General features: G+C 35.8%; 2 protein-coding genes across 3 annotated transcripts; one reads left to right on the top strand and one right to left on the bottom strand.

Annotated features, from left to right (window-relative positions):
* Positions 1 to 370: 370 nt before the first annotated feature.
* On the top strand, positions 371 to 12,913 carry rbm28 (RNA binding motif protein 28). The gene is made up of 19 exons (XM_058751360.1): positions 371 to 680; positions 1,836 to 2,003; positions 2,093 to 2,214; positions 2,304 to 2,379; positions 2,506 to 2,598; positions 3,770 to 3,841; positions 3,966 to 4,038; positions 4,118 to 4,329; positions 6,197 to 6,263; positions 6,375 to 6,484; positions 6,576 to 6,649; positions 6,742 to 6,877; positions 7,007 to 7,071; positions 7,902 to 8,057; positions 9,854 to 10,003; positions 10,642 to 10,716; positions 10,821 to 11,062; positions 11,156 to 11,273; positions 12,033 to 12,913. The coding sequence occupies exons 1-19, from the start codon at positions 563 to 565 to the stop codon at positions 12,168 to 12,170; spliced, it is 2,265 nt and encodes a 754-aa protein (XP_058607343.1). The 5' UTR covers positions 371 to 562; the 3' UTR covers positions 12,171 to 12,913.
* Positions 12,914 to 13,287: 374 nt separating this feature from the next.
* Positions 13,288 to 18,771, bottom strand: lepa (leptin a). Of its 2 annotated transcripts, XM_058751663.1 has the most exons (4): positions 18,683 to 18,771; positions 15,656 to 16,995; positions 14,243 to 14,439; positions 13,288 to 14,140 (listed from the first exon to the last, which is right to left on the bottom strand). In XM_058751663.1, exons 3-4 carry the CDS (start codon positions 14,387 to 14,389, stop codon positions 13,772 to 13,774), a joined length of 516 nt encoding a protein of 171 aa, XP_058607646.1. In that variant the 5' UTR covers positions 14,390 to 14,439; positions 15,656 to 16,995; positions 18,683 to 18,771; the 3' UTR covers positions 13,288 to 13,771. The 2 variants fall into 2 exon arrangements, with proteins under 2 accessions (XP_058607646.1, XP_058607647.1); XM_058751664.1 differs by lacking the exon at positions 18,683 to 18,771 and having other exon boundaries at positions 14,243 to 14,436; positions 15,656 to 17,372.
* Between the last annotated feature and the right edge of the window lie 6,391 nt (positions 18,772 to 25,162).

Genomic DNA, 25,162 nt, shown 5'->3' with positions numbered 1-25,162 from the left:
CGTCAGCAAACACAATCATAAAAATAATATTAATAATAATAATAATAAACATAATTAAAGGAAAAGTTCTGTCATTTTCATTCGGTTCTTTTCAGTCAATCGGTTGATTCATTCAAAGTCAAATTCGCACGAATCGAATTGATCCGTTTCTCGACTAGTATTATGAGTAAAGATCTGTTCCTTCAACAAAGCTAGCATATATATGCACACGAGTCGTTGGACTACTTTTATGGTGATTTTGTGTCTTGTTTGGGCTTGACATCTCGGAAAAGACCTACCCCAGACATGCTTCTCCAGACCAGCAGGTGTCAGTGTTGTTCCTCAGCGTGCAGTGCCACACAAACGAACAATCTCCACCTTGACAACTTCCTGTCGAGCAGAAACATGTGAGAAAACGTGCCTTATTGCTATCGCACTGTTTACAGACATTCATATGACAAGATCTTTAATAATGCTATCGCGACTTGTATATAACAATATCTGCCAGAGTCTGTAATCAAGAGCGCTGTTTTAGAGACGTTTGCTGGCAGTGAAGAACAGTCGAGCTGAACTCGTGTTGAAAATGCCTGCAGTCACTTTATTTGTCAGGAGATTACCTGCAACAGCCACCAATGAAAACCTGGCTGAGGTTTTCTCTGAAATAGGACCGCTGAAGAATTGCTTTGTTGTCAGGGACAGAGGTAAGATTTAAACCCTTACGTTTTAAAATAGAACAGTTAGTGGTTTGAGTGTTATTTAATGGATCAGTTTAATGGAACAAACAAATGTATTTTCTACGAGAGTTAGTGAAAGTATGTGCTTTATTCTTGATCATATTTGTCACATAAAAAATGGTCAGTAATACCAAATGACCCCCCCCTCTCTCTCTCTCTCCCTCTCCCTCTCTCTCTCTCTCTCTCTCTCTCTCTCTCTCTCTCTAACCAAGAGAGAGTACCTGATTACTTGTCAAAAATGGTGGTTATCAACAGTTTGTGTAAGAAATTGAGTAATAATACAAATAAATAATATTTAATATAAATTCATATGAATATAAGTAAATATAATAAATATTGAAGTTGTGTTATACGCTTTTAGATGAATCTCTGGGACAAGGGTCATATATATAAAATCTATATTTGATTCTATATAATGAAAAGCATTTGAAAACAACTGAAAGCATGATAAAATGTTTTCAAGATGTGATTTTAATTGAGAAAAAAAGTTAAAAACAAATCTCTGAGGCATAAAAATGTCTGTTGTTAAAGAAAAGCAGTACACTTAAGAAAAGTTTAGGGTCAGTAAGAGTTCAAAATGTTTTTGAAATAAGTCACTTATGCTTTGATCAATGTTAAACAGTAATATTATGAAATATTACAATTTTGAAATAACTTTTCTATTTCAGTATATTTAAAAATTGAATTTATTCCTGTAATGGCAGAACTTAATTTATCTTAATTCATTAAGTGGTTCTTAATCAGCACCACTACTAATATGCAGATTTGATGCTCAAGAAACATTTCTTTTTATTATCAATCCTGAAAACAGGTGTGCTGTTTAATATTTTTGTGGAAACAATGAGACATTTTTTTCATTCTTTGAACAGAAAGTTCAATGAACAGCATTTATTTGAAATAGAAATCTTTAGTGCCTTTATTATCAATTGATATGAATTTCTTAAATAAATAAACCTGGTGACCCCAAACTTTAGAACGGTAGTGTACATCAACTCATCTTTCTCAACCCATCAAACACGAGAAGAAAAATGTATCACAACTGTCAAATGAAATGTATAGGTCTGAATTTCCAGTGTTAGTGGTCTCTTGGTTTAATACAAATGTTAATGTGTGTGTTTGCAGAGACTGAAAAATGTCGTGGCTTTGGATATGTTACATTCTCAATGGAAGATGACGCACAGCGGGCCCTAAAAGAAGTCAGAGAGTTTGAAGGCGAGAAGATATTTGTAACTGTGGCCAAGAAAAAACCTGATGATAAGAAAAAGAAGAAGAAACTCAAAACAGAAGGAGGTTAGATGTTTATGCTTATATTTTACTCCTGGATGGTTTTTAACACTCTTTTTCGGTCTGTAATAAATGAGTCTGAACTGTTTGTGCAGATTCAGAAGATAAAAAGAAACCAAAGCATGAACCAACTGAAACCAAAAGTCCTGCAAAGAATACAGGCATAAAGAAGAACAAACTGAAAGCTCGACTGATCATCAGAAATCTCAGTTTTATGGTAAGTCAACTAAATACTGATGTTGAATAAATGATAAATGCGTATTTTGACGTGATATTGGCTCATGCACTGATGTGCTTTATCTGCAGTGTGAAGAAGCTGATTTAAAACAGATCTTCTCTGAGTTTGGAACAGTGACGGAGGCCAAGATTCCCTTAAAACCAGGTAAACGTTTGACAAGTTTACAAGTACAAGTGCATCTGACTGTTTTTAAGTATTTATTAGGTTATTTTTACCATTTGTTTTTCATACGGCCATCCACCTTATTTTGATGGCATCGTGTTTGTGCAGATGGAAAGAAGCGAGGTTTTGCATTTGTGCAGTTTAGGAACATGGCAGAAGCTGGTAAAGCTCTGGCTGCGATGAACCTGAAGGAGATCAAAGGTGAGCCTTCTCTTAACAACGAAGACTGCTGAAATTTCAGCTTTCCATCACAATAATAAATTACGTTATATGTGACCCTGGACCACAAAACCAGTTTTATAAGTATCAATTTTTCGAAATTGAGATTTATACATCATATGAAAGCTGAATAAATAAGCTTCCTATTGATGTATGGTTTGTTAGGATCGGACAATATTTGGCCGAGATACAACTACCGTATTGTCCCGAATATAAGACAATGTTTTTTTCTTGGAAATACATCTGAAAAAACGCGGTCGTCTTATATTCGGGGTCTAGACTTTGACATGTCAGTAATACACCTACAACAATAGGTGGCGCCAAAAACGCATATAACGAGTGTGCCATGAAATATGTAATGTAATGTGTGTTGTAAAGTCGTGACTGTCATGTTAGCCTGATGGACCAAACTTCCTCTGTAAGTGATTTTAAAACATAAGACTATACCCACATTTGAAGACTACAATAAGATTTCACTTCTACTGATAATAAAATTTTGGTAGGCTACTATGAGATGGATAGCCTAAATGTTATATAATTCAGATGGGCTACCTGTCATTTCAATGATATATCAAAAAGTGTATATTTTTCAATGTCATTGTTGGTACATTTTACCAGTATTTACCATACTTTCAAAACAAAAATTAAAATAGGAAAAATATGCAATTTGAAAATAATTTAAGAAAAATGTGTTTTACAGAGAAAAACAAACAAACAAAAAACAAGATTTGGTTTCAAAAGCCTTTTTCCAAAAGGTACATCTGGAAAAAGGGGGGTCGTCTTATAATCAGGGTCGTCTTATATTCGGGACAATACGGTATTTGAAAATCTGGAATCTGAGGGTGCAAAAAAATCTAAATATTGCGAAAATCGCCTTTAAAGTTGTCCAAATGAAGTTCTTAGCAATGCATATTACTGATCAAAAATGAAGTTTTGATATATTTACAGTAAGAAATTTACAAAATATCTTCATGGAACATGATCTTTACTTAATATCCTAATGATTTTTGGCATAAAAGAAAAATCGACAATTTTGACCCATACAATGTATTTTGGGCTATTGCTACAAATGTCCCCCAGCAACTTAAGACTGGTTTTGTGGTCCAGGGTCACATATTAGTATGATAAAATGCGATTTAATCCTTTCTCACAGACAGACAGGTAGCTGTGGACTGGGCCATTGCAAAAGACAAGTATCTCACCAACCAGTCAGCTGGAGCAGCTGGTAATATATATATTTTCATTTAAACTCCATCAGCATAATTTATTTGTGGATGTTGTTGTAGAAAGCTTTGAAAGTGCATCTACCCTCTAGGTTTTGTAGTGAAGTGTATCTGGATATCTTGTAGGAACCATCAAAGAAGAGAATGTGAATTCTAAAGGTGCAGGAGCTGATGGGAATGAAAAAGAGGCCAAGAAAAAGTAAGTACAGGAAGTGCAACAGATCTAAAGTGTGAAGAGAAATTCAGTGAATTTAACATAAGGTCTGTCTTGTGTTAAGGCCCACATCACAGGAAGAAAAGGATGACTCTGAGTCAGAAGTAGAAGAAGAGGCATCCGAGGATGATGATGACGATGATGATGAAGCCAATAGTAGTGAAGAGGATGATGCAGAAAATGACTCTGAATCTCAGCAGACAGACAGTGATGCCAGTGAATCTGAAGACGACGAAAAAGACGACTACGATGATGATGACTCCGACAACAAACAAAGTAACTGTATTGTTTATTTATTTATAGCAGTGTTATTTTAGTATGACTGATATACTATATCGTGTTGTTTTAGCATGATTGAAATTGTAGTTTTCATATACAGTGCCCTCCAAATGTATTGGAACAGTAAAGACAAAATTGTTCTGGTGGCGGCGGAGTCAAGACATTTACAAATATGATTAAAAGATGAATATGAGACAAAACTACAGAATGTCACATTTTATTATTGGGTGATTCAACACATAGATGTTTTACCAGCTAAGAAGTTCAGCACTTTTAGAGTTTCATCCCTCTATCTGATGTGAGAATAACTATTGGAACAGTTGCCTCACAGGTCTTTCTAAGTGATCAGCTGTGTCCTGTTGCATTAATTCTTCAGACATTAAAAGCAGGGAATGTATCGTATCAGTTATATCCATTACTTCTGCATTCTGAATCTTGCATTCGATGATGACACACACAAACCAAGATGAAGACGAGGGAGCTGACTTTGAGAGAAATGCAAGCAATTTGGATGCAAAAAGAAAAGAGGAAGTCAGTTAGAGCTCTAGCAAAAACAAAGGGCATGGAGAAATCAAGACTTTGGAAACCACCAGCGACACCAGCAACCAACAACGACCTGATCGGCTGAGAAAACAACAGTAGTTGATGACAGACAAATCATAAAAGCTGTGAAAATGAATCCTAAAAGACATGTCTGTAAAATCACCAACAACTTCCAGAAAGCTGGGGTGATGCTCTGACAATCTACTGTCCTCAGGAGACTTTGACACAGAATGACAGATGCTACACAGCAAGATACAAACCTCTGACCAACTCCAAAAATAGAAAGGCAAGATTAGAGTTTGCAAAAAAGCACAAAGGTGAACCAGAGGAGTTTTGTAACTGTGTTTATGGACCGATGAGATAAAGATGGGAGTGATGGGAAAGCAAAAATGTGGAGGAAAAAAGGGAACTGCAATGATCCCAAGCATACAGCCTCATCTGTAAAGCATGGTGGAGGTGGTGTCATGGCATGGGCATGCATGGCTGTCTCTGGAACAGGCCCTCTCAACTTTACTGATGACTTATTGACAGTAGCAGAATGAATTTGGAAGAGTACAAAACCATCTTGCCTACTAATATTCAAGAAAATGCCACCAGATTCATTGGGAAGTGCTTCATATTGCATCAGGACAATGATCAAAACACCCTGCCAGTTCAGTCAAGGAGTTTATCAGGGCAAAAAAATGGAAAGTCTTAGATTGCCCAAGTCAATCTCCAGATTTAAATCCGATTGCACATGAATTTCACCAGCTGAAGAGGAGAGTAAAGGCAGAAACTCCCCAAAACAAGCAACAATAGGAATTGGCTGCATTAAAGGCTGGGAAAAGCATTTTGAAGGATGAGAGCAAGAGTCTGGTGATGTCTATGGGTCACAGACTCACTGCTGTGATTGTGCAAGGGATCTGCAACTAAATAATAGCTTTTAATCTTTTATATCTGCTTTATGTTCAACTGTCCCAATACTTATGCTCACATCAATGAGTGGGATGAACTCTAAAAGTGTTGTTCTTTTTATTTGGTAAAACATGTATGTGTTGAAACGGCTAATAATAAAATCTGACATTCTGTAGTTTTGTCTCATATTCATCTTTTCATCATATTTGCAAATGTCTCGACTCCACAGCCAACAGAACAATTTTGTCTTCACTGTTCCAATACTTCTGGAGGGCACTGTATATTCAGAAATAAATTATATTTTCTGTTTTAGAAAAATGTTATTACCTTAATTTTAAGGTTTTAACAATTTTTTTTTTTTTTTTGTCATTTGTTGTTTTTTAAAAAAAATATCTGTAAATGACTCTCTCTAAATCTCCTTACTCAGCTCCTCCAAAGAAGAAGAGAGACCCTCTTCCTTCAGATGTGAATGAGGGAAAAACCATTTTCATCAGGTGAGAATCATATAAGGAACTTCTCTTGTTGTATTTATAATCAATAACAGATGTTTTCTTAAATGGGAATTCATATTTTTATTGACATATCTTCAATTTGGGTCCTGTCAGAAATCTGGCCTTTGACACAGATGAAGAGGGTTTGGAAGAAGTGTTGTTGCAGTTTGGTGAGCTAAAATACGTACGTGTGGTGATGAGCGTAGACACGGGATATTCAAAAGGTAACTTCAGTCATCAAAACCCCAGCCTGTATGGAATCAAAGTTCTTTCTTTAAAGTAATTCTCTCTTTTTCCATGTCTGTTTGTGTTTAGGTTGTGCTTTTGCTCAATTCAAAACTAAAGAAGCGGCAGACAAATGTATCGCTGCTGCTGAAGATGAAAAAGAGGTGAGTTTGTTGTCCTGCAGCTGTTGTAAGAATTATACTGCATTATGCCAGTAAACACAGGATTATTGTGCTGATGCATATGTGCATTTCAGTTTGGTGGCATTAGGGTTGATGGCAGGAGATTGAACATTTTGCCTGCCGTAAACAGAGAAGACGCTGCCAAATTCAAGGACAAGAAAGTGAAAACTCACACAGGCTCCAGGAACCTTTATCTCGCCAGAGAGGGCTGTGAGTAATGCCAGTCACAAAATGCTGCCTGTCAGCTGACCAATAACAGAGCTTAAATTGGGTTAGCTAATAGCAGTGAAGCGCATATGTGCACCTGATTTAACCTGTTACCTCTTGAACTTTCTCCAGTGATTCGTCCCGGATCCAAGTCTGCAGAGGGAGTTTCAGAAACTGACTTGGCCAAGAGGACAAGAGTGAGTATGGAGAGTGTGATATTGGGCATCCTTTTCATTATTAGCTCTCAAATTTGATTGACCAGTGTCATTATTTATTTATTTATTTATCTGTCTATATATATCTATTATATAATATTTAGTAGTATTTATTGTTAGATTAAATTTATGTGGATTACTTAACTAATTACTTAATTTTAGCCAAATAATTTTGTCAAGTAATGTGTTTTTATTAGTTTAGTACATTTGTTTTTGTCATTTTTTTGTTTCAAATATTTCATGTGGCTTTAATACATTTTTGTTTACATCTTAATTTTAGACATTTTAGTCTATCATTTTAGTGCCAAGGCAATATTTATATATATATATTTTTAATTTATTGTTTTTTTTCCATCTCATGTTTTATTAGTCGTCTTTTCAGTTAAAGAAAATGATTCTCAATTTTAATAATTAATACACTGAATTTTATAAATCCAAATCAATACTGCAAGCTGTTTCTCTTATGTTCATATTCCTGAGTAAATAAAAGGCACTCTTTAAACCAGGCTTTAATAAGCACTTTGTATCCTGATGGTGGCTGTATAATCTTTGTTATTGTTACTTGGAGATCTGATTGCACTTTCCCAGTCAAAATGAGAGATGGCACAATGGCACATACACGCTTATACATGCATATAATTATGTCAATTAAACATTAAAAAACTTTGACTTTGGCAGATAAAAAATAAGTTATCTATTACTCTTTATTGCTCTAAGTGCTTTATAATGTTGCCAGGTGTAAAGGGGGCCAGAGTGTATTTCTTCTGCATGTTTTCTGATTAACATGATTTTTTTGTTTGTTGTGTTGTCAGTTTGAGGAGCTGAAAAGGGCAAAGTTAAAGGACATTAACGTTTATGTGTCTAAAACACGGCTGTGTGTTCATAACCTGCCTAAGAATGTGGATCAACAGAAACTTCAGAAGTTCTGCCTCTCTGCTGCTGGTGGTAAAGGGGTCCACATTACTGAGGTAACACACACAAACACACACTTAATCTGCAGAAAGTAGTGCTTTTCTCTTAAAAACAACTAATAGCAAACCAAAATTCAAAACAATGTTGAATAAATAAATAAAGTAGCATTCTCACAATTCTTTCTAGTAACACTAGAGGGCAGGACTGTTATTTGGGTAGGATTTTTCATTGTCTAGTGCAGGGGTCACCAAGTTCGGTCCTGGAGGGCCGGTGTCCCTGCAGAGTTTAGCTCCAACCCTAATCAAACACACCTGAAGCAGCTAATCAAGGTCTTACTAGGTACTGGCCGTTTCTCAAACGGAAGGCTGCATCCTCCGGAGGTCGCATTTGTAGGCTGCATACGTCATAAAGAAGATTTACATTTACATTTATGCATTTAGCAGACGCTTTTATCCAAAGCGTCTTACATTGCATTCAAGTTACAGTGTTTACATTTTATCAGCTCTTGCTTTCCCTGGGAATCAAACCCATGATCTTGGCGTTGCTAGCGCCATGCTCTACTATTTGAGCTACAGGAAAGACCTTCTTCTAAGAAGAAGATTCTAAGATCTTATCTTAGAATATTAACAGTTATAAATTTGACCATTATTCTTAGTTAAGTGTAAATTGTTGTAATATGCTTTTGACTCGCAAATGTAATGCTCAGTTAACTGAAATAAACCAGGCTTGATGGCGTATGCAGCCTACAAATGTGACCTCTGGAGGATGCAGCCTTCCGTTTGAGAAACGGCCACTTACTTGAAACTTCCAGGCAGGTGTGTTGAGGCAAGTTGGAGCTAAGCTCTGCAGGACACCGGCCCTCCAGGATCAAGTTTGATGACTCATGGTCTAGTGTGTTAGTTAGTCATCCAAGAAAGTTTTGTTTAAAGGCACAGTTGTTGTAGTTCATGGAGCAGCTTTTGCAGGATTCTAACCTACAATCTTATGATTGCCCATAGGTTTAAGGTGGTGTTTATTCACTTTTTGAGTAATGCCAGATGCAAAATGTCATTATGACCTGACCGATATCACTGAAATTAACCAGATTAGCCAATCAGAAATTCTGGTTCAGTCTCTGCCTACTATTCATTTTGCATGTCGGAAAAACATCAATGTTAAAATCATATATAATATTTACAATATATAATGTATTTATTTTTCTAAATTATAAATAACCAAATAAAATGCATTTGTAAAGTCATAGCATTAAATGTTGCAAGTAATACACAAGCACTACACAATAAATAAATAAATACAACTAAAAATTTAAATCTTCCTCCGTATTTTTTGTTTTCCCATACAAATGTCTAAACGTTGTTAAATCACGATAAGTTTATCTGATACGCAACATGAAATCTTGTTTTCTGATAAATTTAACAAAATTAAGTTAATGTTTGAAAGATCTGTCAGTGGTGTATGAAAACGTTTCCTTTTGAAAGTAGATTTTTTATGAGCACATTGGCAGATTTGTTTTTTGTTTTAATAATAAAATAAAAATATAATCATAATTTAAAATTTTGATCAATTTCTCAAAAAACAAGACTTCTTTCAGACTTACTTGATGAGATTTTCCTTCCCAAGTTCAATTATCTTGATGGAAGAATCTAAAGACATTTGCATTTTAAAACAAGACAAAAATATTGATGAAGAGAAGGTAAAACTCACAGAAACCCTGTGTTACCTAAATGACCCAATATCACCTTTATCGGCGTAACTTAGCCAGTGCTTTTGTTAGCATAAACTTATGCCATAACTTTTGCATGTACAACAAGAATTCCTGATTGTCTCTTTCTCTGTATAAATGTGCCTACAGTGTCGTGTGATGTATGACAAGAAGCCTATTCGAGGTCAGGTGATCGGCAAGTCTCTGGGATATGGCTTTGTGGAGTTTAAGGAGCACGAACATGCTCTACAAGCCCTACGTCACCTCAACAACAACCCAGACATCTTTGGACCCCAAAAGGTAGACCACCACAAATTCTCTGTTGTTCAAATCCCAAGATCAGACCTTATTTGGAAACTAATTCTCACTGTTTGCTGAGAGCACTGGTAGAAAAAAAGGGATATTTGATAACCTGTTTGTTGTTCTATCAAGTCGAATTATTTCCTAGAAAGGCTACCGAGGCGACTGTTTTAATTCCTAGAAGTATGTTCAGGGTCATTGCATTAGGGAATGGTATTAGATTATATTAGCTATAGCTTGCTGGTGTGTTAACACACTTTGAGGGCCTGTTATTAAGGGCTTTATTGCCAGGTTCACAGCAGTGGCCCTTCAGTGTTTTGCAAAAGAGGACAAAGGAAAGCACTAAAGAATAAATCAAACCACATATTTGTCTGTCATTCTTTCCACACGATACAGTATAAACATGCATTCCTCTGACGCTCAATGGAATGTGTTTTGGTCTGTATTGAATGTGACTTCTCAAAAATAAGATGAATCGTTCTATTCCCAAGCACTTGTGGCCAAGACTCATGGCTCTTTCACTGAATATAAATTGGAAAAAGATTTAGCATTGAGCAACAGCTGAAGATTGAGAAAGACCAGGGGTGAAGTGTGTTTGATAGGTTTGATGATGTCATTTCCTGTGTTGTTCCCGTCAGAGACCCATAGTGGAGTTCTCTCTAGAGGATGGAAGGAAGCTGAAACTTAAAGCCATGCGTTTGGAAAACAGCAAGGTGAGGCTCAGCTGCATCTTGGTTTCCTATCAATGTGACGTTTTGAAAATGTCAAAATTAAATGGCTTAAATTAAATTGTCAAAATTGATGTGTTTTTCCACAGAAGCAACTCAAAAAAGGCAGTAGCCAAAAAGGAGAGCAACTGCCGCAGCAGCAGCATTTAGAGAAGAAGAAAGGACCCTTGAGGAAAGGAAATGCAGCTAATGCTGTTAAACAGGAGAAGGAACAAGGAAGCCAGTATAGCGGCTTTATGACCAAACCAGAGGTGGAGCATGTAGAGCTGAAGGATGGGAAAAAACGCCCCAAGGTTCTGCACATGCCTTCACACAGAGGCCCAAAGATCAGGTACAACTCGCTGCACAAGTGAAACAGAACCAGCACCATTGATTCAACAATAAAAAAACTAAAATGTTCAATGACCCTCACACTATTCCTCAGGAAACGTGATAAAGGGAAACAACCCATGGTACAACCCAAGAAACAGAAGAAAGTGCCCAGCAGGAATGAGAGAAAGGTGTCTACTTTCTTTGAGAAATCCGGCATGAACAGGGAACAGGTAAGCCAAAGAGTTGATGAGTGATTATAAATTATAGACCTAATAGAAATAAATATTATTAGTATTATTATTAAAGGGGTCATATGATGCTTTTTTAAAGATCATTGTTTTGTGTGTTTGGTGTAACAGAATATGTTGACATGTTTTATTGTTCAAAAAACACATTATTTTTCAAATACTGTACATTATTGTAGGTCCTCTATGCCCCGCCTCTCTCAAACACTTTGTTTTCTACAAAGTCCCTCCTTCCGACAAGCACAGTCTGCTCTGATTGGCCAACTGGCACAGTGCATTGTGATTGGCCCGATTGTATGACCGTGTCTCCCTCTCTCACACACACACGTTTGTTTTTGTGAAAAGTGGGGACATCCCATAGGCGTAATGGTTTTTATACTGTACAAACTGTATGTGCTATTGCCTACACCAACCCTACCCCTTACAGGAGACTGTGCTATTTCAGATTTTCAATACACTCCATTCTGTGTGATTTATAAGTGGGGACATGGGGTAATGTCCTGAAAAGTCACCTTCTCCTTGTAATACCTGTCATACCATTGTCATTATACAAATTTGTGTCCTCATTTGTCACAAAAACGCGCACGCACACACACGATGCGCAAAATTCCGCATTTAAACAGTCAATAGCAAATACTTAAACTAATAACAAAACATACAGTCGCTGATTCAGAAGCGCCAGATTGTCATAGCAAAGTCAGAATTACCTTTATTAATGAATTATATGTATTTATTCTGTTGCAGAATGGCAAACCTGCAAGGAAAAAGTTCCAGAACCGAGAGGATGTCCGCTTTGACACACTGGTGAACCAGTACAAAAAGAAACTAATGGGAACATCAAATACTAAGACTGCAATCAAAAAGAGCAAATGGTTCAGCTGAACATGTGAGGCTGAAAGAACATGTAAAAATGTTGAAAACTTCTCAGAGAAGGACAAAATTGAATACTTTTGAATCTTGAGTTTTTAAAATGGAAAAAGTCAGTTTTTCACCATGTGATGTTGTTTGATTGTCTTAGAAGTATTTCCTTTATTAATATAACAGAATGCAGAGATGGTTCCAATACGTAACAGACTGTTTTGTGGGGACGTCTTTTGAACTACATATGCTTGTCAAGAGAGTTCCACGGCAAGTTTCGTGTGTGTCCTGCTGTTCTGGCACAGAGTTTTTTTAAACATTACAAAGAGCTTTTGTAGACAGGATGAATCGTCAACTGTTGTCAATATGGACTTTGCCTACATAGTTTAGCTGTCATTATTTAATGACAAACTTTGATAACAGGTGGACTTGATTTAAATGCCAGTGGGCAATTCCTGTCATCCCTTGTTAAATAAGTTATGAAATGCACCCTTGTTGATAAAGTATGACAAAACTTGTTTTTATTGCTGTATAAAAAAAAAAAAAAAATCAACATCCAATACTGATACCAACAGCAGATTGTGTGTGTTTGTTTTTTTTATGACTAAAATGTCTATAGCAGGGTAAACTCAGCAAATAATATTTGATGCAATATTTAAAAAAATGACAAAAGCTAAAGGAACATGATATTCAACAGATGTCAAAATGGTTATTTATGTGCTGATTTAATTGATCTTGCTAATCACTTACAGGCAAGTTGTATAGTGAAAGAGAGCCTGTTGTTGATTAGATTTATATTTTAAAAACATTCCAATGCTGCGTTTATCATTTTGGGTTCCACTGGGAAATGATGCAATGACCATAAACATATGCAAACTGGGTTGGCATAAACAGAGCCACAATAAATAGTAAAAGTGTTCATGTAACTTAGAATTTCTTTTATTGGTAACATTTTATGGAAAAAAAATACATCAATACACAAAATACAAAACTAATAGCAATAGTCAGGATATTCAAAGTGCATAGATTCATACTGTGTAGGAAAATATGAGTTTATTCCCCCCCTCCCATACCCGCAGAAAAAAAGGTACAGAAACTGTCACTTTCAAAAGGTACACATGTACCTTATTTACTCCTAAAGGGGTGCATTTAAGTTCCTTAAAGGTACATATTAGTACCGTAATGGTACATATTTGTACCTTTTGAAAAGGTACCGCCTCAGTGACAGCTTTTGTACCTTTTTTGTGAGTGTACAATGCTGGTGTTGCAGCAAGAAGTAAAATGGGAACATGATTCCAGCTTCCCAGCAGAGTCTGACCTCGTCGCTTCTGGTAAACACAGTGACATCATTGAGCACGCTCAGCAAATGCTGATGTCATCCTGCAGACAGCATGAAGTATGACATGGCAATCTGTGCAGGTATCAGATTGTTAGTGTTTACGTAGCAAGGACAGATTGCTTGGCATGCCATGACATCGAAACAGCATTTTTAGCTTCCTGTTTACTATCAGGGAATAAATTTGTACATATCAAAATGTGTCAAAATGCTGCATCAGTCTATAAATATACAGGGTTTTAAATAAATATTATAAATAGTATATTTTTAATGCTACAATAATAACAAATTAGCAGCTTTTCAAAAGGTCCAGATTAGCTATCAGCTTTTGCATGAACCGTTTCAGTCTGTCTAAAGCCAAGTGCCCAAAAGTAATGTGGTGGGTGGCGTTGTTCTCCAAGAAAGCGTCCAGTGACCCCTCGTTAGCTGGCTCCTTGAGTGTGCAACGCATAGAGTTCATTCTTTCCTTCAGGTGACCCAGAAGTGTGGACAAATCATTGCGTATCTGGCTCACATGCCCCCTGGGCAGCCTTTGAAGAACCTTCTGGAAGGTAGTTAGTGTGTCTATGATAGACCCGAGACCTTGGAGGGGTTTATCAGCAGGAACCTCAGGGTAAAGTTCTGGACCGCCAATGACGAGCTTTGGAGATAGTTTCAGCTGTAAGAGAAGACACAAATGAGCATGGCTATATGAATCATCTCATTGAGTTCAACAGAACAGAAGCCTTGCAAACGAGTTCACTGAGTTTTAACCCGTTACCTTCTCATTGTGATCCTTGATTCTGAGGATGATGGTGTCTGCCTGCAGTTTGACCAAGTTTTTCAGGCTATCCTGATGAACAGGAATGCCATGAACCAGACTGAGCGTGCCCAAAATGCAGGGGTAGAGAAGAGCTGGAAAATACATGCTTCCTGTGTTGAGTGGTCTTTAACTTTGCAACAGCGCAGCAATACCTGCTGAAATAAAATAATAAACATTATTTTGAATATCTATTCAAATGTTTTAATATATATATATATATATATATATATATATATATGAAAGAAGTCTTGTATATTTAAGTGTTTATATTTTCCTGTTTATTTAATGAAAAATGCAGTAAAAACAGTAATCTTGTGAAATTATATTACAATTAAAAAAATAAATAAATAAATTACAATAAATTTTAAAATGTAATTTATTCCTGTGATGGCAAAGTTAAATTTTCAGCATCATTACTCCAGTCTTCAGTGTCAGGTGAGCATGAAATCATTCTAATTTGCTGATTTGTTGCTCTAGAAATATATCTTAACAACCGTACCGAATATTTTTATGGAAGAAAAAGTATTTTTAAAATGCATCCTGTTAATGCATCCTTACTAAATAAAAGTACAACAATAGTGCGCATATATGCAAAGTGAATGGATTTGGTCCCTAGCTACCTAGTTCTATAGAATGATAGCTTAATTTAGACTAAATCTGCATCCCTAAATACAATTTATTTGGAAAATGCTTAATTTTTCAATATATGCATTCTTCTAAACTGCATAAAGAAATCACTTGCAGTAACATTCTATTACAAAAGGGTTAGGGTTAGGGTTCGGTAAAGTCCTGAAGCGGTGTCTAATCATTGAGCAATCTTGAAATCCTGGCTTGATATTTCTGTTGATCTGGATGGTACATGACACTTAATCTCCGATATCAGATTCTCTCAAGTCATACTGCTAATTCAAATTAAAACAGACTGTCCAATAAAATTATACAACATTAAAAAGTGGATTCCTTGCACATGAAAGTTGCCTGTATCCCTCACAATGAGCATGTCAGCAAAGCCCAGGCCTCTTCAGTCTGCAACATCAAGCAATTAAGCCTTCTGCTATGTTCAATCTCACTTCCAAATGAACAAAACGACAGTCTCTGTGCCCGAGTTAGGATTTCAATATCTGGTAAATTCCCCAAAGAGCATGTTGCCCTTGTATAAACAATGATTGCTTCATTCCAAAAGCACTGTAATCTTTTTTTAATTCCCTGTGTGGAATATTAAACTTAGTTTCTCCATAATGTAAATGATAAAAATAGCAATTTAAAGGCTATAAATGTAAAGTTAGATGATCACTGAGAACGCCAGTGTATCAGAGCTGCAGATAGTTTGAGAGTGGTGATGAGTGGAGAGAGAGAGCGAAGGGGACTTACCTTTGCGATCTGAGGTCTGTATGATGCCCAGGCTCCATGAGTGGTCAGGCTTATATAGCTGATAGCTGTTGACTCATGTGTGAATCACCTCAGCCTTTCCTTCTCTGATTCTCCCAGTGCAGAACAGCATGAGGGGGGGGGGGACAACACCCCCGCTGGCACCTCAAGCACAACACAAACCCATCTCACGCAAGCATGTACTACAAATATTCGTCATTGCAATACATACCGATCACATGGTGACTGTGGTGGGATGTGTTACAATTCACTATAGATTTGTAGCTTGTAAAACAAGAATCTTGTCTTACAACAGAATTGTCCCCAAGGGATGCACTTTGTTGAGGAACTCTCCAAACTAATAAAACAATTTTACACCCACTTATTGAGTAGATCCTGATACAAATGCATTATGTGGGTATAGACTTTGGAAACATATTATTAAATGTAGTATTATTACTTTAAACAGTGCAATGAAGAGAAAAAAATGTTCCTGCTGAAATGCCCAGCATGAATTTCCTGCTGGTCTTTTGCCAGTTAATGGTAGCTGGACAACATTGACAGTCAGGGCCAGCCACTATGCTGTATCGTTGAATATAGCAATGAATGCTGAACAGATGGAGAGGAGAATATCTGGGGAAGAATATAAATATTGTAATAATGCTAAGCTGCAGTTGTATAATTGAAACACAAAAGGTTCCAAATTAGATAGACAGAAGTACAACAGACCAGTTCTAGTTCCAGTTACGCTGAACGTCCACGTAACTTTGGCATTCCACAAAAGGTTTTTTAGATTTTTAAAACGTTCCTCACACTATGAGAACAACAGCTCTAAACTTTGTGATACCATTTTCTCAAGATGAACTGATTTTAATTGTTATATTTCCCATACATTCTAAAAAATTAAGGTTCCAAATAACAATTTTTTATTTTTATTTTTTTTTGAGGTTGTGTTTTCCAGACATTTGTTAGCTAAGAATCAAATGTGTAATATGATTTACACTGAAGCTGGTTGGATTGATTTTCAGATTAAAACTCCTAAATAAATACATTTTTTAACCTATATGTAGAAATTTGAAATCACACAGTCATTTCATTTTGCTAACTATGGTGTGGCAGTCAGATTTTTCACAGCAACTTTCTACAGACTCTCTGGCTATTTCAGATGGATGCCTAAGAGTCAGCAGACCCCATTTTAATAAAAGCTTCCATAAAGAACTTCACTTACCTGGCTGTCCACCATTGCAGATGGCACTGCCATTATTTAGCATCCCTGTTCACCCAAAACTGCACATTAGGGATGTTTACCTTCGATTTTACACAGCCAATTCACCTTTAATGAGCTACAGGAACAGGGTTCACAAACATTGATCTAGCATATTGTGAAGTCAGGTGTTGGTGTTGTGAGTCATGGGACGGCCCAACTGTGGGTGGTCAGGTTGCTGTAATGTACAGATCTTGCGGTGTCTCCTGCAAGCGAGTTAACAGAGCCCCCACACTGAACGCACTGTGACTGAGTTTTGCAACACAACTACAGTTTGGATAATATGCATTGAAACACCACAATAAATTTAAAGAAGGATACATAAAGTTTTGATACAAACTAATTTAATATCTCATTTAATAGTATTTGTAAGTCGCTTTGGATAAAAGCGTCTGCTAAATGACTAAATGCAAATGTAAATATCTCATTGTTAGATTTTTGAAATTTAATCTGTAATCTCTCAAACAAACAGCAGATAAGAACAGAAAATGTTATTGACGATAGAATAATAGCTATAATGATAGAACGACAGACAGAACAAACGACAGACTGACAGACAGACAGACAGACAGAGATAGACAGATAGATAGATAGATAGATAGATAGATAGATAGATAGATAGATAGATAGATAGATAGATAGATAGATAGATAGATAGATAGATAGATAGATAGATAGATAGATAGATAGATAGATTGATTGATTTGATTTGGGCATTACTCATCTTCTAATATTTCCTCTTGATTGTGGTGTTCCGCAAGGTTCAGTCATCAGGCCTGTGTTGTTTTCCAAGTAATTGCTCCCCTTGGCTTAAATTTTCTCTCTTTTCATCTACAGGTGCTGGTCATATAATTAGAATATCATCAAAAAGTTGATTTATTTCACTAATTCCATTCAAAAAGTGAAACTTGTATATTATATTCATTCATTACACACAGACTGATATATTTCAAATGTTTATTTCTTTTAATTTTGATGATTAGAGCTTACAGCTCAATACTTAGTTGGGGCTCCTTTTGCCTGAATTACTGCAGCAATGCGACGTGGCATGGAGTTGATCAGTCTGTGGCACTGCTCAGGTGTTATGAGAGCCCAGGTTGCTCTGATAGTGGCCTTTAGCTCATCTGTATTGTTGGGTCTGGTGTCTCTCATCTTCCTCTTGACAATACACCATAGATTCTCTATGGGGTTCAGGTCAGGCGAGTTTGCTGGCCAGTCAAGCACAGTAACACTATGGTCACTGAACCAGCTTTTGGTACCTTTGGCAGTGTGGGCAGGTGCCAAGTCCTGCTGGAAAATGAAATCAGCATCTCCATAAAGCTTGTCAACAGAAGGAAGCATGAAGTGCTCTAAAATTTCCTGGTAGATGGCTGCGTTGACTGTGGACTTCAGAAAACACAGTGGACCAACACCAGCAGATGACATGGCAGCCCAAATCATCACTGACTGTGGAAACTTCACACTGGACTTCAAGCAACATGGATTCTGTGCCCATGTTGCTTAAACTTTTTGATGATATTCTAATTATATGACCAGCACCTGTATATGCCGATGATACCCAGTTTAAGTTTCCTGTATGGCATAATAACAAATACTCTCTAAACGAACTTAAATTATGGCTTTCAAGTAATTTCCAGGGTTTCCGCGGGTCCTTAAAAAGTTTTTAAAGTTTTTTTACTTTATCAAATTTAAGGTCATAAAAAGTCTTAAATTGTACAAGAAAGTCTTAATTATGATTTCAAGAGGTCTTAAATTTGGGTACTGACCAGAATCAGGATGCAGCTTAATGTGACGATTAAACTTCAAAAAGCTATAAATAAATATGAGCGCAGCACGTTTCAAAGTCCGGTGCTGCTTTGTGTTCTGTTGTTACCGCGGAAACCGTTCGAAAGCGCCTCCTGCTGGCAGAGAATGAATGCACATGTTCAATAAGGCTGTTGTTGTGAGTAGTGTATTCATGCAATACCGGAGGCTGTAGTTTCAGAACTGGATTTCTAGGACCCTATAGTTTTTCTTTTTTAATTATTTTATTTATTTATTGTATGTATGTATTATGTCAGGTCTTCCAGACAGTTCTATCAAACCTTTACAATTAATCCAGAACGTGCAGCAAGATTATTTTTTAATGAGCCAAAAATAATGTAAGAAAGAATGAAGAACATCACACCTCTGTTTATCAATTTGCACTGGCTACCAATAGCTACGACCTCTGGCTCTGCACCCGTTTACCTAAATTCATTACTTCAGACTTATGTGCCTCTAGAAGCTTACGTTCTGCACGTGAACGTCGCTTTATTGTTCATCCCAAAGAGGCACAAAATCACTTTCACAGACTTTTACATTAACTGTTCCCTCCTGGTGGAATGACCTGCCCAACTCAATCCCAGCAGCTGAGTACTTAGCCATCTTCAAGATTATTATTTTTAAGGAATTATGTAGTTGTTTAATTGTATGCACTTAATTATTGTCCTAACCCTAAACATACCCGTTGGTAACCCTCTTGAAATATTTAACCTAATTTATTTCAATATATTCTATATATTCTGGTTTTAAATTCAGTTTTCTTGGAAAGAAAGGCTTGTGTCTGTGAGAGACTTCAGTTCATTAGCCGCAGCGCTTCACGTCTGATGTATGACAAACTTAAAGTGCAGTAAATGGTAAAACACTTGTGGTACAAATTGGTGTGATTATTAGTACTTTAATAAATGTAAAATAATTTGAATACAAATACTAATTTACAACATCCAGCATCACAATGAACTGTTTTGTACAGCTAAAAAGGCTAAATGGAGATTGCTGACTCCCCCTCAAACGGTTCACGCTAGCTCTTACATTAAAAATAAGATGGAAAGATAAAAAATGAATAGTTTCCATGGATCTAGTCTTTGCATCTGTTTGTTTAATGTTTGAATCAGGTCTCCTCTGTTGGAGTAGACAGCGCTGTCCCAAAAAATAGGGTCCTAGAACTGCAGGAACATTAGGTTTTTTGTTCAGACCAATGTGAAAATCGACCCATGTTTTTACCTTGCAAACACGCAGAGCTGTAAATGTGAACTGGTGGGTCAATAAGAAGATAATTCATTATAAAAATCTAAACAGTAAAATGTGTTTGTATGTTATTTAATTAATATAATAATTTATTGATGATAATTGTTTAAATTAATATAATAATTAATATTTTTGACTCATCCATTTTCTTAAAAAATGGTTTAAAGGCTGAAATGTGAAGTGTATCATTTTATAAAACTTTTTGTTTTCCTGAAAACTTGTATCTGAACTGTAAATCATGCTTTTTCTAGTAATTTTACAGTTTAATAGTTTACCATAGACATTGCCCTACCCCGCTCATATGGTATTAATTTTATTTGTGCAGGTCTTAAAAAGTCTTAAATTTGAGCTTAAAAATCCTGCAGAAACCCTGAATTTCTTACACCTAAATGAAAACAAATCTAAAATTATTTTGTTTGGTTTTAAGGAAAACATTGCTTTTTTTTATTATCTTGGATTCCTTACTCCATATATACACAGTATGCCAGGAATTACGGAATTCTGTTTGACTCCAGTTTAAAGTGTGACAAACAGATTACAGCTGTAGTCAAGTCATGTTTTTTATCAACGTCGCCTTCTCAGTAAAGTTAAGTCCATTCTAGGAATAATCTTGAAACAGCTATCCATGCCTTTGTAACATCTCAGCATGATTATTGTAACTCACTGTACTTTAGTATTTCTCAGTCTTCCATTTCCCGTCTTTATTTGGTTCAGAATGCAGCCACTAAACTGCTTGAAGGGAAGCGAAAATACGACCACATAACTCCAATTGGAATGTCCTTACACTGGCCCCTGTCAAGTATACTGATTTTAAAATCTTACTATTTGATAAACTTAAGAATCGTGGTGATCGCGTCTTCGCTACTGCTGGCCTGAAGCTTTGAAATAGCCTTCCTCCCTTTATCAGGCATGCTCCATCTATTAGTACTTTTAAATCTTATCTTTTTTTTCACCTTATTTTCACTCTGTATTCTATTTGTCTGTTTACTTTTCTTTTATCCTTTTCTTTTATTCCTTGTCTTTTTATTCTTTGTAAAGCACTTTGGCCAAACTCGGTTGTGTATAAATGTGCTCAATATTTGTTGTTACTGTAGATAGATAGATAGATAGATAGATAGATAGATGACAGACAGATTAGATAGATAGCGATAAACTTTGTACTGCCAAGTAGGCTAATATTTACATTTTCTTCAGAAATGTATTACCTGGATTCCCATAATTGTGGCTGTGAGTAACGTTTTGTTTCCACAGAAAAAAGGGAGGAAGATGCAATGATTTATTATATGAGTTGTTGGAATGGAACGAACTACTTGGAAATGTCCTCACAAATATGTATTATTTAACTACATCCAGCAGCACACAGCAAATCACTGCGTCCAGCTAAACATGTGCAGCTGCGTGTGCATTTAGCATTTCAGACACTCTTTTTGCATTAGCATTACAGTAATCCAGATGTTGCGCCACATCTGCTCTGTGTCGTACTAATTATTTTAAACCTGACACCTGGTTTCTGCCATTCACAATGAGCGTGTGATTCTTCTCGCACAGCCAAAGTTACGGGAATCCAGCGAACAGGACCACAGAGGAAATGTTTCTATTCCTGTAGTGTGTGCTATTTCTGGTATTTTAGGGGGGGTTAACTGTATGCGTGTTTCTATTCCTGGAGCTGAAGTTTTCTCTAGGTCTCCAGAGACAGAGAGTGAGAGGAACACAGATTGTTCAGGAATGCTGCTATGAATCCTTGTGTCATTCAAACTTTACACACAAAACATGATTGAGTATTTTTACACGCTGTGGCTCAGCAGACAATGTAAAAAAGGAAGAAGAGAAAATTACCTGTAGTTATACACCTTACCATGGTTACACGATGATAGGCCTCAACTTATTTTTGTGGGAGATTCTCACATTTTTGTTGTATAAACTTAAAACGACAAGTTAAGAAAACTCAAAAATCTGCTGAAGCTGGTTGCCTTAAAATCTTAAATTGGCTCAACTTTTTTTTTTTTTTTTTTTACAGTGTGGTACTGAATGATTACCATAAATCATAATATTTTTATGCTATTCTACAATATTATCTAAGCATACCATAGTATTTTAGTAAAACCTTAATTTAATAGTAGCTTAATTCATGATTTTAAGGCCCGGTTTCAGACTAAGACTAAGCCAGGATTAGGCCATAGTTCAAAATACATTACTGGCGTACATCTTGAGACAAAACAAAGGCACTGATATGTTTTAAGATCAGTCAGTGCAAGTTTATTTCAGTTGAAACAGCTCAGAATTAAATTTGAGTCTGGGACTAGTCTTACACATTGTCTGTGAAACCGTAAATGTAAATGTTCTCACATAATCAAACTACAACAATTAACAATTAAAAATGCTGTATTAAATTTTAGACTCAAACCTAAAGCAATGCAATATGGAAACCCATTTCTGCCACAGAATTACACTAAATAAATGAATAAAATAAGGTAATTGCGACTTTCAATGAGGAGAAAATGTCCGAATTGAGGGTTTTTTTTTTTCTCTCGCAATTTTTCTTGCAATTCTGTGATTATATCTCGTACTTCAGATTTTCTTTTGTCTCAGAATTGTAAGTTTATGTCTCACAATTATGACCTTTTTTCTGAATTCCGAGCTTATCTGGCCATTCTGTTTTTTTTTTTTTTTTGTTTCTGCCATGGAATAAAATATGGTAAAAACAAATGGTAGAAAAAGGTAAGTGTTACTTTTTATCTCACAGTTGTGAGTTTATATCTCACATTTTTTATTTTTTTTTGGAGTTAACATCTTGTAGTTCTGAATAAACGTTATTTATTTATTTACTTACTTTTATTATTATTATTTATTTTATTTTATTTTTTATTTCTGTGGCAGAAACAAGCTTACATAATGCAGTACAGTGTGAAATTGAAAAGAAAATAATTTGGATTTATATTATTTTTATACAACAGACCCTAATATTTTAATATTTGTATTAAAGATATTACGAATTTCGTTGTATATACTAAAGAATATAACAAAAGACTAACAAATCAAATATGAATGATATCGCTAATACAACATGGCATCATGATACTTTAATTGGTATAGTATCGCGAGAAAGAATACATTTTTATTTGAAAGAATAAAATGGTACCCCCATTATATATATATATAATTTTTTTTTTATTATAATTTTTTTTTTACGTTAGCCTATATGTAAATATAAATATACTGAAATGGAAAACACTCTTCCGTTAAAACATGCAGAGAACATCTCTATACCAATATTTAACTTATACTGAGGCATGCCAGCTAAGTGCTTACATGCTAAAGCGTGGTACAGCTGTGCAAACGAAAACAGTTTTTCAGCCTCCCACACAAAAAATTCTTTCTTCTGAATCAACACACTGAATTGATTAAAACAGGACAATCGTTAATAAAATCAGTCCAAGCACCAGCTAAAAATTCCAGAGACAATTTGGCTTGGAGATCAGGTCAGTGTTGATTCTGGAAAAGCATAAGATGTTTTTTTGGATTGGCCAAGCATTTCTCAGAACTGCTCACGAGATATCCATAATGTAGAGTTACAAGAAAGAGAGAGTGTGGAAAGTGTGACAAAAGAAAAACAAAGTTGAGCCATGAGACCCATTATTAAAGCCTGAAACTGGGCAATGATTTCGGCCATCGGCATCATTGCCGAGCTCTACTCTGTATTTTTACGTCACACAGGACAGGAAATGATGTGTTTTAGTCACCTTTGCAGTCTCCCGTGAACATAAGTCATGTATCATAAAATAATTGCTTTGTAATATAAACACAAATCCATAAAATGACACACGATGAAGAAGCACTGGCTGAACTTTGCTTTTACAGTAAGCAAGTAGTCATTTAGATGTTTTTATACAAAGGGACTGTTCTCAACCATGACAAACAATTGGGCTAAGTTATCTTTGGTATGCATTAAAGAGTTTTATAGTTTTATTTAAAGGTTTTAAGTATTTAATCTTAATATATATATATATTTACGGCATTTACCAGCAGGGGTCAATGGGGTCATTCTACCTAACCCTGACCGCTTAGGAATACATTAGCTTTTATGCTGGTTTTTAAAGCCACTGTATGACAGTATAGTAATAAAAAGAAAAGTACTGTATTGACCCGAATATAAGACGACCCTGATTATAAGACGACCCCCCTTTTTCCAAATGTACAGTACCTTTTGAAAAAAGGCTTTTTGAAAGCCAAATCTTGTTTGTTTGTTTGTTTTTCTCTGTAAAACACATTTTTTCTTAAATTATTTTCATATTGCATATTTTTCCTATTTTAATTTTTGTTTTGAAAGTAATACTGGTAAAACGTACCATTACCAACAATGACATTTGAAAATATACACTTTTTAATATACCATAAAAATAACAGGTAGACAATATGAATTATACATTTAGGGTATCCATCTCATAGTAGCCTACCAAAATTGTATTAACAGTAGAAGTGAAATCTTGTTGTAGTCTTCATATCTGGGTACTGTCTTATGTTTTAAAATCACTTACAGATGAAGTTTGGTCCCATCAGGCTAACGTGACAGTCACGATCATGCTGCTGTAAGCTTTTCTTTTTCTTTTGTTTTCACTCGCGATCTTTACAACACGCATTACATTACATATTTCATGGCACACTCTTTTTATGCGTTTTTGGCGCGACCTATTGTTGTTGGTGTATTATTGACATGTCAAAGTCTAGACCAGGGTTCCTCAAATCTTACACTGGAGGGCCAATCCGCTGCAGAGTTTAGCTCCAACCCTGATCAAACTCACCTACCTGTGATTTTCTAATGATCATGAAGACATTGATAAGCATGTTCAGGTGTGTTTGATTAGGGTTACAGCTAAACTCTTCAGGAAAGTGGATCTCGTGGGCCAGATTTGAGGATCCCTGGTCTAGACCCTGAATATAAGACGACCGCGTTTTTTCAGATGTATTTCCAAGAAAAAAACATCGTCTTATATTCGGGCCAATACGGTAGTTGAGTTTTATTGAAGCATAATAAATGAAGTCATTTAGTCTTAGTCAGTAAATGCATGCTATCTCTTATCTCCAGGTTTGTGGGTTCCAGCAACCACACGCATTATTCTGATTGAACCATGTGAGCGTTCTTTAGAAATGTCATGATCGTTATTACCAAATTTGATGTGGTACAGCTCATGGATTGTAAA

This window comes from Onychostoma macrolepis, chromosome 18 (genome assembly GCF_012432095.1).
Source record: "Onychostoma macrolepis isolate SWU-2019 chromosome 18, ASM1243209v1, whole genome shotgun sequence".
NCBI lineage: Eukaryota > Metazoa > Chordata > Actinopteri > Cypriniformes > Cyprinidae > Onychostoma > Onychostoma macrolepis.
The sequence above is the reverse complement of the archived record's forward strand: the minus strand, read 5'-3'. Positions and strand labels throughout refer to the sequence as shown.

Excerpts from the sequence above, each read along its gene's own strand:
- rbm28 (XM_058751360.1), top strand. The coding sequence starts at position 563 with ATGCCTGCAGTCACTTTATTTGTCAGGAGATTACCTGCAACAGCCACC. Across the intron at positions 681-1,835 it reads CTTTGTTGTCAGGGACAGAG|AGACTGAAAAATGTCGTGGC; the intron begins GTAAGATTTAAA and ends GTGTGTTTGCAG. Across the intron at positions 4,330-6,196 it reads TGACTCCGACAACAAACAAA|CTCCTCCAAAGAAGAAGAGA; the intron begins GTAACTGTATTG and ends CTCCTTACTCAG.
- lepa (XM_058751663.1), bottom strand. The coding sequence starts at position 14,389 with ATGTATTTTCCAGCTCTTCTCTACCCCTGCATTTTGGGCACGCTCAGT. Across the intron at positions 14,141-14,242 it reads TCAAGGATCACAATGAGAAG|CTGAAACTATCTCCAAAGCT; the intron begins GTAACGGGTTAA and ends CTTCTCTTACAG.